The sequence below is a fragment of the Seriola aureovittata genome, chromosome 12, assembly GCF_021018895.1.
Source record: "Seriola aureovittata isolate HTS-2021-v1 ecotype China chromosome 12, ASM2101889v1, whole genome shotgun sequence".
Taxonomy (NCBI): Eukaryota; Metazoa; Chordata; class Actinopteri; order Carangiformes; family Carangidae; genus Seriola; species Seriola aureovittata.
The window spans coordinates 19,933,383-19,945,982 of record NC_079375.1 but is presented as its reverse complement, the minus strand read 5'-3'; the positions used below and the strand labels follow the sequence as shown (position 1 = coordinate 19,945,982).

The following is a 12,600-nucleotide window of genomic DNA, read 5'->3' as shown; positions in this document are numbered from 1 at the left end:
GACAAAACCCCAGGTTCTTTTTACACATATTTATAGCCACACATTTGATCACGCTCGGATCACTGATGATGATGAGGATGTTTGGGTGTTAATATTTCATATGTTTGCTTGTTGGCAGCGAGTGTCAGTGTAGTACAAGGCGAGGCCTCCCTTTCATGATGCACCCGCTCTCACAAAGTGAATAAAACATTAGCATGTGTGAGCTCCCAAAGCGCACTGAGAATGCAGAGTTGTGTGGCATTTTGGCTCCAGCGGGCGATCAAAAAAAAAAAAAAAAAAACAGTAAATGCCACGGGTGGTGATGCTCTAAAGTTCCCACTGCAGCATTGTTTTCTTACCCCAGGGGCAGAATGACTCCACCGCTGCTGTAGTTTTATGAGAGAGGGGGGAGATTTCTGGATTTGAGTTATAGGAGCGAGGCAATCTCAGAGGCATTGTAAATTTAACAGGAAAGCGAGAGAACTGTGGAACAAATGGGATCTTTTTCAATCTTAACCGGTTTCTGAGATTTAGTGAGTTGACGATATCACACTTTGGTGGAGAGAGTCGTAGTCAAACTTTAGTGTTCTTAAAGGCAACATGGGTCTGGACTCAGATGTTAAGCTTGAAGATACACAGTCATTCCCTCCCGCTGGCTCATTTAGTTTTTGTAAAAACACTATGTTTCTTTAAAATATTTTTAGAGAAATTTTCCTTCTCTTGCTCCACATGGAGGTCAAAGGTCAGGATGCAGGCTGGCACCTCTAGAGCCGCTGGGGATTCGGTATCTTGCTCAAGAATACTTCTGCAGGGTGAAATCCTGCAACCATCAGGCGCTTGAACCCAGCTTCTACAGATGTAGGATGGTCACCCCGCTGTCCCTGTATGTGCATTGTGTGAGGTGAAGCCTGTTTAAAGGAGCATCAGCTCAAAACCTGTTGTTAGCTGAGGCTGAGTGATTCTGTGTTGCCTCTGGGCACCGGGAGAGGTGAGGGACGGGGCGACGAACCAGATCAGACACCCAAGGGATGGGCTGGATCCATGGATCACCAGCAGCAAGTATGCCAGGAGTGTTCAGTCAGCTGTGTGCCACCGAGGGTAGAGTGTAGCCAAGCAAAGACAACAGCCGCTGATTTCCCTGATTAGTTCCTCCTCTCTGGCTCAAGTTGTGCTAATCAGTAAAACAACCTTGTTCACAGACGTATATTTGGGTTCGACAACCGAGGTTATTAACTGCTGTCACTCATGTCCTTATGCACACAAATGTAAAACGGAGATTGCTTTTATAAACGACTATCAGGACTTGCTTTTGTATTCAAAGCTCTGTCAGTTAATGCAGTTTTTTGGTGCATAAATAGCACTTATTAAATAAAATGCAGAAGTAAATGTAATTTCCATTGTTAACAAAGATGGAGGCAGCCACTTATTTTTTCCTTTTTAAATTAAACTACTTTATGCAGCTGTTAATTCCTGCCCACTTTTTCCTTTCTTAAAATACTGTTATCTGCACATAAAATATTTCTGTTTAAGGCTACAAATCACATGCTTAGTTAATGCAGGATTCCTGTTGCTCCCCATTAAGAAATGATAGAGTGACTATGAGTTTAAATGTGATGAGTTAATGCTTAATGGATCATCACTTAATTATTGTTAATTCAAATACTTAATGCACTAATATGCCACTAAATTAGCTGAGATGAAGTTACATTAAAAAGTACATTTCATGAATTTGATCAGCTTGAAATCATAAGTGTAGTTGCTCTACCGCGAATACGAAACTGGTAGTTATATGCAGACATGTTGCTGCATGACCCAACAGTCATCCATGGTAGTTGATGATCTGTCAAGCATTAGCCAACCACACAACCTCAGAGGGACACTTTAATGGTGAAAATCCTGCATTAATTTATGCGTTAAATCACCATGAATCATGTGCATAACTTAAAGGAAAAGTTAAACATTATATTTGCTTTCTTGCCAGAAGTTAGATGACAAGATCAACACCACTCTGATGTCTGTCGTCTAAATATAGAGCTGGAGCCAGTTAGCTTGGCGTAACATAAAGGCTGGAAACAGGGGGAAGCAGCTAGCCTTCCTCCGTCTGAAAGGAACAAATACTGCTCCCAGCACTTCTACATATAGGCTAACTTATTAACACTTCTTACTTTGTTAATTTGTACAAAAATCTAAATCTAAACACGTCAAGCAGCCACTTTATACAGCCATCAGCCAGCTAACGTAGCTTAGCATACAGACGGGAAACATGCGGAAAAAGCTAGCATGGCTCTGTCCAAAGGAAAGAAAATACCATCGACTGTAAAGGTCATTTATTAATGTCAGATCTTGTTTGTTTAATTTGTACAAAAACTGAAGTGTAAAACTAACAAATTGCCATTTTACGTGTTTTTCCATTTTGGATTTTGTATGGATAAAAATGAGATATACCATTTTAAGTAGTGATTGTTAGAGTTGCTTGGAGGCAGATTTTGTTCTCTTCAGACACAGACAGGCTAGCGGTTTCCCCCTCTTTCTAGTCTTTACCATATAAGCTCAGGACAAGAGGGTGAATAAGTCCCACAATGTCAAAGTATGTGCTATTATAAAGAGTTATGAAATTTTGGATCAGCCTCTGACCATGATGGACCATGGTCAGCCAAACCCGCCGTTATTATGAAGGGGAACATTGCATATGTAGTTTATCATTGCACATCAAATACCGCTTGTCAACTCCTGCTCCCATTTACACGCACAGTCAAGCTAATTTGCACAGGGACTAAGAACAAAAGGAAGTATTACCGCTTGCTTTTGGTCTGATCTATAAATGCAGTGTGAATGTGACCACATGAAGCACTCAAAAGACCATTTAGTTCATATATGATTGCTGCCTTTTTACTGTCTTTGGTTGGCTTCTCTTGCCTCTCCATGGTACACAGTAGAAAACCACAGACGTAATCTATCCTGTTGGATACAGATCACTATTCATTATCTCTCATCCTCTGAAAAGAAGAAAAGCCATTGTGGTTTCTCTAATGAACACAGAGCACAGACTGTAAACACTGCACATAACTCTAGCTCAGCAGCTACAGATGGACCAGTGATCTACTCACTCAATCAAACAACTTTTATTATTGACACACTACAGCCAAGGACACGCTTTTCCTGTAACTGCACTGTTTTAAGTCTTTAAAGCAAAACACCGACCATCAACATTGTGGGACCAGAACAAAGCCATGTGTCTTGGAAAGAGTGCTACTGCTGCTCTACACAGGGCATGCTATTTGTTTACCCTCTCACACCGTCCTTTAGCGCCGTTATCAACGACGTGTGAGCAAATGGTGCACAGCAGGCGTTGTGTCATTGAGTCTCCATGAAGAAAGTGTAATTGTTACAGTAATTATGTGCGAACAACAACGGAGCAAGGAGAGCCAAATGCGTCCGCAGATGTATATTGAAAACCCAGCGAGGAGTCGCTTCTTCTTCTGAGGCGCAATGAGCTCACTGGACCACCAGTCAGGTGACAGCTGATTGACAGCCTGACACAACAATGCTCATTGATCCTGCTGTTTATTCTCAGCCTCTCCTCTGATTGTCTGCCCCGCTCTCACCTCCCTGCAAAGTCATAAAAAAAAAAGAAAGCTAGGCGAAGGAAACATTGCTCAGATCACCTGTTAACTCAGATTTGACAATGCTCAGTCAAAAGGCGTCACATTTCTGGCGCTGCCGGGTGTTTTTTGGGTGAAAGCCTGCCCCAAAATGTGTAATATTAAATTTCCTTGTGCTTATATGACCTGTCTGAACTGGTGCTTGCTAATGGAATATTTCCCACTGAAGGCATTTTTGGAAGAGGCTTTGTTCTTAGTTCCACAAATGAATATTGAAAGAAGTGCACTTGCGAGTGTCAGGCACACGCACGCACGCACACACACACACACACACACACACACACACACACACACACGCACACACACACACACACACACAGAAAGCCTTAATTAGGCGGCATCACAAGTATGCCATGATTGTCAGTGCTTTCAAAAACTGAGTGCAAGTGGGCGGAGGTTATGAAAGAGAAAGAGAGGAAGTCTTACCTGCATCCTTTGTTGAGCAGAGAGAACTTGTGTGTGGTCTTAAATGCTGTGCAATGATTTGGTTTTTCTTCCTCACACCATTTAATTCAGTTTTGTCAACCTTCCTCCTACTCTTAATTTGCAGAAACCCTTATGGACAGTCGGTGGGCAACCACAGAGCTGGCTTGGACCACGTTCCCAGAGAGTGGGGTGAGTTAGTTTGTGTGCATGTGTTTAGCTTGTTTTGTGTTCCTGTTTTTTTTCTTCTTTTAACAACATTTGTTCCATTTGCTTGTTAATAGAGCCCAGTCTGCCTTGAACAGCACACCTCCTACTGTTTTATATCTTTGTTTTTGCAGTGTATGTTTGCTTTCTTGGATACTAAAAAGCAAATGAGAACCACACCGTTTGACATTGTGTGGAGATTTTTTGTATTTAGAGAAAGTAAATGTAAATGTAAAAGATTAGAAAAGCTGCATAGAATATGTGCATATTGTTCTTTAAACAAACAGACGCACAGATACACAAAGTAAATCCCCACAGTGTGTCAGGACTATAAGGTAGGCTCTACCTTGCATGTTTCCCCAGGATAGAGAGCCTGATAATTGAAAGCATGTGTCTGTGTCTTTTATAATATGGGCCCAAGAGCGCATTACAGGCAGAAAATTAAGGTTTTCAGTTGATACCCCCTATAGGAACGGTGAGAAAATAAAACAACATGAATTTGACCCCAGGGCTAACAGCCTGACAGACCTCCCCCACTCCCGGCCAGTGTAATTTGTCTTCGCTACGTGAGCGCAAAGTCAGTCAATGGAAATGGTGGGTTTCCATGGAAACGATGGTCGGCAGCCCCGGCTCCTTCCTTTTTCCCTACAAGGGCCGGCTCTGAATGTCCTAGCATCCATGAAGTCATATGTCACGACTGGCGAGGCAGCCCCTCTCCTCAAGCCTGACAAGCCCATACGTTTGGGGGCCAGCAATTATCATATTTGTCAGGTAGTGCATCAACGTGTTGCTGGTGATTTACGACGTCTAATGCTGACTCTTGGGCTCATCGTTTGGGAATAAATTGCACAGGAGCTCAGAGACGTGAAATGAGTTATGCATTATTTTCTTCCAGTTGAAATAATCAATTTCTGGGAAGCTCATTTGTTATGGAAACGAAGCATTCAGTCCAAGGGGGAATTAGGAAAAAAAATCAAGATTGACTTTTTCGCAAGGTTATTTCCTAATGGACTAAATTTATTGACCAATGAAGCCATTTATCAAAGACTGTAATGTTAGTTACCAGATACGAAGACCAGTGCTACCAACAGATAAAACAATGGGTCCGATTTTTAATGTCGACTCACAGACAGGAATCATGTCCACGTCATGTTAGTCTTTAAATAGCTATTGTCAAAGCTAGAAATATATTAGTAACAACAACTGCAAATGCCCACCTTCAGGCTACATGTGTAGGCATTGGACAATATATATATTGTCCATTTATTTAACAAATTTTGCATAACTTGAAGTGGTCAAGAGGGCTGCCATGGTGCAATCACACTGGCAGCATTGCATTTAGATGGCCATTTTAATAAATAACTCACTGTTGGGGGATGTTTCCATTTAAAACGTACAGTTTGATACTCTCATCTCTCTCAGCACAAATAAGAAATTCATATGTTATAGAAACTAAATCTCTTCTTGAGGCTGTTGTGATTGCACTGCAGCAGTTGTACTGTAGATGTGAGCGCCGGCCGTGGTTCGTTTCATAGCTACTGTAACAAACTGCAGACTTTGGTAAAGTCCTCGGCGAAGTGCACACACGTGAGCAGCATCAGAAGTGTTCGTCAAACAGGCGTAATGCGTGAAATGTGTTTTAATGGGAAAATGTTTTCTATTAATAGTCTGTAATGATTTGAATTTTCTGAATGATTCATGCAATTAGAAGCATTTTAGCTGCAGATTATTCCTCGCAGGGCACGAGTACACAAGACACTGTGGGAATGTGTTGCCGTGTGCATGTGCTGCATTTTGATATTCTCTGTTTTCAGTGTCCTCTATGCTTGAATGGTTTGCATTAGGACGCACTGCATTTAACATTACTCAATACTAATTAACAACACATTGGATAAGTGAGTTTATGCTGTAGCTCAGTAGCTTTTGGATGACAAATAGAATTGTTGTTGCATTAGGAAAAAGCATTAAATAATTCAGTTTAAATTAGTTCAATTTTGTCTCACTTATTCTTAAACCTACTCTATTCTTCTGTCCATTTTGTCTTAATCAGTGGTCGATCCCTGCTGCCGTCTCTTCCTTTGTCACAGTGTCTCTGTTATTTCCACAGTGGGAGGAGGTGAGTGGCTACGATGACTCCATGAGCCCAATCAGAACCTACCAGGTGTGTAATGTCAGACAGCCCAACCAGAACAACTGGCTGAGGACGGACTTTATCCCCCGGAAGGGAGTGTTGCGCGTGTACGTGGAGCTCAAGTTCTCTGTCCGTGACTGCGCCAGCATCCCCAACATCCCCGGCTCCTGCAAAGAGACCTTTAATCTGTTTTACTATGAGTCAGAGGGGGACACAGCCACAGACACCAGCCCTTTGTGGAGGGAGAACCCCTATGTGAAGGTGGATACTATTGCCCCGGATGAGAGTTTCTCTCTGCTGGAGGCAGGCAGGATCAACACCAAAGTGCGCAGCTTTGGCCCCCTCTCCAAGGCCGGCTTCTACCTGGCGTTCCAGGACCTGGGCGCCTGCATGTCTCTCATCTCAGTCAGGGTTTTCTTCAAGAAGTGCTCCACCACCATCGCTAATTTCGCCGTCTTCCCTGAGACTGCCACTGGGGCTGAAGCCACTTCCTTAGTGATCGCTCCGGGGGCCTGTGTGACCAATGCCATGGAGGTGTCCGTCCCTCTGAAGCTGTACTGCAACGGGGACGGCGAGTGGATGGTTCCTGTGGGTTCCTGCACCTGCGTCGCTGGCTTTGAACCTTCTGCAGACAGCACTCAGTGCCAGGGTATGTGTATTTAACAGACATTTGGACTTTTATTTAACCAAACCTTCTTTATATGCTCAGTGCAAGTCACCTCAGTCTGTGCCCTCTTCTCTGCATTTATTGTGTGGCTCCTGAAAGGGGGTGAAGGAGGGTGGAGGAGAGTATGAATTAATGAGGTGTTGCAGAGAGGAGCAGCATACAAATATTGTGAGAGCAGGACAGGGGGAAGAGAAAGATAGCGGGAAGGCACAAAATAGAAAGAGCCAATAGATTTGTGTGAGGAAAATGCAGATAATAGAAGAGAAAGGCGTTGGATGTCCAGAGAAGAGAGATATTAAGAGAGATAGTGTGAGTTAAGAGGTGTGAATTGCCAAAGATAGGACGGGAACAGCAGCCAAAGGAGGAGAATGAAAAGGGAGGGCGGAGGGGGGTTACAGGAAGTCAAAGACAGACAAGCGAAGCCTCCTCTCACCTGGGCGTGAGAAATAGTGTCTAACATGCGCTAGAGAGCTCATTCGTTGCCATTTGGCGGCTCAAGGTTAAAAGCTTGCCGCCAATGCCTGATAAAAAACTCTCTAGGGCTTCAGCCAGCGGTTGCGATGAGGAAGTGTAATTTCCTCTGCGGCCTCCCGTTAGTTAATCTACAGGCGGCCGCGCTCATTAACACCATTCAGACCAACGTGAGCCAACACTGCCACGCTAACATTAATCACTCAGACATTTCATTTCTTACCTCAGTCTGGCCGCTCGCTCGCCCGCTCGCTCGCTCGCTTTCTCACTTGCTCGCAGCCAAACACTGCATGAGATAGAGAGAAGGCGAAGAAGAAGAGGAAGAAAGGAGAGGAGAGACAATAGAGGGGGAAAGGAAAACATTAGTGTATCAAAAACAGGAAAATCATTGTGCCCTCCAAAGAGGTTAATGGATTGAAGCAAGACAGTGGGGTGATTCAACACCCCCTTGAAAAGACGCAAGGAAAACAAACAAATAAAAGAAAATAATGATACACTGTGTAATAGGAGAAAAATAAATCAGATCAGAGTGTGTAGAGCCTAAAGGTCTCGGTGAATTATGAGAGGAGAGAGAAAAAAAAAAAGCACATTTTCATCTCATCTTCTTTGGCTTTTTATTGCTTGGTTTTAGAGCTACAGTGTGGGGCCATTAGCTGTGCTGATTTTCCTAAAAGTGCCATTGTTGGGAATTAGGGTGGAACTTGAGTTCAAACTGAAAGACCACTTAGCCTAACTAGTTAATCACACTCTCTCTCTCACTGGCTGGCTTTTATGAGCCCTCACGCTGACAGGACAGATGTTTGCCAGAGACCCCACTTTTACACCACCAGTCAGGAATGTGGGAAACAGTAAAACGTGGGGCTCTGGAGGCTGATATATCCAGACCTTTAGCTGCTAATCCCCTTTATCTGAATCCTCCTTTAGTCTAGGCTTATGCTGGTTTATCCTTAAGACTCGATATCAGCCAACCTTCAGCGTGACACTTTGGAATTCAAATTAAAGGCTTGGACACATCATCTTTGTATATTTTTCTAATAACTCTGCTCAGCTAATTTATGTCGAGTCTGATGTCCCTTCATTTGCATTGATTTATGAGCTTATTATGGAGCTGTTCTGCATGCATGTGGAGGACTTGTTTGTATTCAGTGGTGTGGTTTGGAGAGCTGAGGACTGAACAGACGTTGATTGATGGGTTTAGGGTGTATCCCTTTTCTAAGAAGCATTCTCCGTCCCTGTTTGTCTGACAACAGCAATCTCCTGTCAGTAGTCTATCTTCATCTTTATCCTCCTTTTCCTCTTCTTCAACATGAAACTTTGCTGTCATCCCGACTCTTTTTGGGGAGATTAATGTCACCTGGTGAAGAGAGTCAGAACGAAAGAGCAGATGCAAATGTACAGATAAGACCTCATGCTTATGTGTACACCACTCCTCACATACGTATCAGCATTTTCTCCATAAATATTGAGCTTTGCAGGTACTTCACAGGCACCGCTTTTCTTCTGTGACAGATGTGACACCCGCTTGTCTTTTAGATAAGTGACAGCAAAGTGTCTTTTTTTTTTTTTTTTTCTTTCTCATTGTCTTCTGTATTTTCTCTGTCGCCCATTCAGCTTGCGCCCCCGGAAACTTCAAATCTAAATTCGGGGAGGGATCCTGCGCTCCCTGCCCGTCCAACAGTCGCACCAGTGCGCGAGGAACCAATATTTGTTCCTGCCAGAATGGCTTCTACCGTGCTGACAGCGACCCTCCTGACTCTGCCTGCACCAGTAAGTCATCCTCCGCTGCACTGACCAAAAAAAAAAAAAAGAAAGAAAGTCAGAGGACTTGAGTGAGTCAGGTTGTATCAGTCATTTAGTCCAAAATTAAAATGAAATCATCAGCATACTGTATATCTTTGGTCTTTATTTGAACTCAAGAATGTCATTCCCCAGCAGAAGAACTTATCATTATAGTTCTTATTGTTTAATTTTCTGCCGTCATGAGGCCCTCTACACTGGTGTTCAATTGAGTGTGAATTTTGACTGTGATGGTACTGTGATTTGATTATTTTACAATTAATTTACACTTCACAGTAACATTTATTGTAATATCTGTTTGAACAGGCGATAAAATAGTTTGTAGCAGCTCTATGGTTCCAGTGTACACACAGGCAGGTAACCAGTTGGGATGCAAACTGTTGCTTTTTGCCCAAAAATTAGCTTTTCAGTTGAAGAATCACTTTCTATTTTCTTAGACAAAAAGAGAAGAGAATTTTTTCTGTTCAGCTTTATGAGAAATGACAAATCTGCAGCTGCCTGTCAACAGTTCACCTGGAAAATGTGCGTTTGGTGGTAACTGGTCTGGTCTGGTGCTGACTGCAGCGTCCATGCTCCTTCTGCATGCACAGGCCTCTGAGAGGAGTCCAGCAGTCGCGCTGATAGAGAGGGACATGTGCTGCCTTGACCGTGTAAAATCACCCCCCAGGGGGCTTTCGCCACGTTAAGTGACACACATGGCCCACAACTGTCTTCCCCAGATCCTCGTCACAGGAACACTGTGAACTCTGACATTGACCAGTGCACACAGACAGGCGGACAGGGACACCGCAGACTAAACACACACACACACACACACAAACACACACACACACACACACACCAAAAAACAGGCCTGACAGTTCTGTCCCTGCGGTCTGTCAGAGCTTGTGCCAGGCAGCCTGCGCTTTGTGTTGGTGGTGGTGTGTTGCACAAGAAAGGCTCGGCCAGTCAATGGCCGGCAGCTTGGACTCAGCGTGTGTTTAAGATGGGTGTCCAATTAGAAGAGCCTCCACTCTGAACTGTGTCTGCCTAATTAGAAAGGACAGGGTGAGTGAAATGCGGTTCACGGCGAGCCGGCTGAGGAGATGTGGACAGGACGTTTCGGCTGATGGCCCTGAAACACCCCCCCCCCCCCCCCCGTCTCTGCTTTTGAGACAGGTTAGACTTTCTCTGGCTGGAAGCTTAGAGGGAGAGCCCCTCTCTCTTCTCTGGCTGTAATAGGATGAAAAGCACATTCGCCGAACCAATCTTTGTTGCCTCCCTCTGCGGTTATCATACTTTATCCAGGTTTCAAATACTCTTCACTCAAAACGCAGAACCGCTTATTGAAAGGAGTTGGCCTTGGGTTATACTGATACTAGAACATGAATTTCTATCATGAGTGGATTAGCCAAGTTCCACAAGCACCAAGGGTTATGCATAGAAATGGACATGGGCTACAACTGTAGTGCTGCACAGGACTGTGTATTTCTTTAAACAACATTACTTAGTGATGAATGGTGGTGTTGTGCTTGTGCATGACAACCTTTGCTTATCCACCTGTTTCTGAATTTGTTGATTTATTTACTTGCACCAGGAAGGATTTTTCCCTGTTGTTATGTTTTTACGTGTTTCCATGCCCTTTGCTCAATACTGAGGATTTGTTTGGGGGCATGTAAAGCAATCTAACACATGTATTTGTGCAAAAGGATTTTATAAAAAGAATAGGATTACATTCTCTACCCTCTGAACGTGTAATTCTACCTCTTGTTGCCTTCTTACAAAACATTTCTCTCACCATGGAGGGAGGATAATGTAAGCACTGCATAGGGAACATAACTAGCGCCTCAGTTGTGTGTTTTTCTAGTCTGCCTGCCCACCTTCTTAAACACCTACATGTGTCCGTGCGTCTGTGCAGCTATTCCCTCAGCGCCGCGCAATGTTATATCCAGCGTGAACGAGACCTCGCTGTCCTTGGAGTGGGAGGAGCCCGAGGACACAGGTGGGAGGAGTGACCTGGTCTATAACGTGGTGTGTAAGAAATGCCTGAGGGACCGGAGCCCCTGCACGCGCTGCGACGACAATGTGGACATCGCTCCTCGCAGGTTGGGGCTGAGGCAGAGGAAGGTGGTGGTGAGGAACCTGCAGGCTCACACGCGCTACAGCTTCGAGGTGCAGGCTGTCAACGGGGTTTCTGGGAAAAACCCCACCTCACCCAGCTACTCCACAGTCAACATCACCACCAACCAAGCAGGTTAGTAGAAGAGGATCTTGTCAATAACAGTGAATGTGTTTCCAAACCAAGTTAATTTATAAAGGCCACTCCAATCAATACCGTTTACCATTACGATGAAACAGGCAGGTTAGTGGATCCTACGTTCAGTCGATGTCAGTGAATGTCTTAATGAGCTCTCATTGTCCAGAGCAGTATTAACATCAACAGTAAACATTGTTGAACAAGCTCAGAGAGAGCGGCAGCTGGGAAAACTCTCAGCTGGAGCGAGTTATAAGTAAGGTGGATAAAAACGAGTTTTCAGTATCTCCACTGTCAGCCAGGAGTCTTGCATTATATCACTGACAATGTCACCTTTCAACATCTCCACTTAATATTTGCAGCATCATCATCAACCAAACTGCTCAGCACCTCTCACAGTCTGTAATTACTCTCCCAGTTAACCTGCACTTAATCCACCTTACTGCAGTTTATGGACCCGGGACAATGACTGTCAGTTGAGTCACTTTCAGGCTTCACAAATCAATAAACTGCAGAACAGTGAAGGTGAAACATTGTGCCGCTTTTCTTAAACCGTTCTGGTTGAAGTATTTTGAATAATAATTATATTACTGTGATGGTTTGAGACTTCAAAAGAGAAAATCTTGGCAACTTGGGAGCTTTACAGCAATGAACCCCCCCGACTCGCAGATGTAGTAAGTTTCCAGTGCCAGCCTAACATAAAGCTCTCCTCTGTGGTGTCCACCCACAGCGCCTTCAGCAGTGCCCACCGTCCATCTGATGCGCTCCACCTCAGACACTCTCAGCCTGTCGTGGCTGCCGCCCGAGAAACCAAACGGGGTCATCCTCGACTACGAGATTAAATACCATGAGAGGGTAAGCTCTGACTTTTTAGCTGTTGCCTTTTCCAGCATTTTTATGGATGCTCAAAAATGTAATATTGAAATGTGATGTATGTATGTGTGTGTGTGTGTGTGTGTGTGTGTGTGTGTGTGTGTGTGTGTGTGTGTGTGTTGGTAGAGTCTAGAAATGTCTATTGTTGTATGAGTAT

The 12,600-nt window shown here is 44.0% G+C and overlaps 1 protein-coding gene across 1 annotated transcript in view; it reads left to right on the top strand.

The window, feature by feature from the left end:
• The window catches only part of ephb3a (eph receptor B3a), a 29,887-nt gene that overhangs the window by 2,652 nt on the left and 14,635 nt on the right, over positions 1-12,600 (top strand). Inside the window, exons 2-6 of the mRNA XM_056392362.1 lie at positions 4,192-4,256; positions 6,379-7,051; positions 9,152-9,307; positions 11,235-11,570; positions 12,301-12,425. Of these exons, the coding sequence (XP_056248337.1) occupies positions 4,192-4,256; positions 6,379-7,051; positions 9,152-9,307; positions 11,235-11,570; positions 12,301-12,425 (1,355 nt within the window). The remainder of the gene's footprint in view (positions 1-4,191; positions 4,257-6,378; positions 7,052-9,151; positions 9,308-11,234; positions 11,571-12,300; positions 12,426-12,600) is intronic.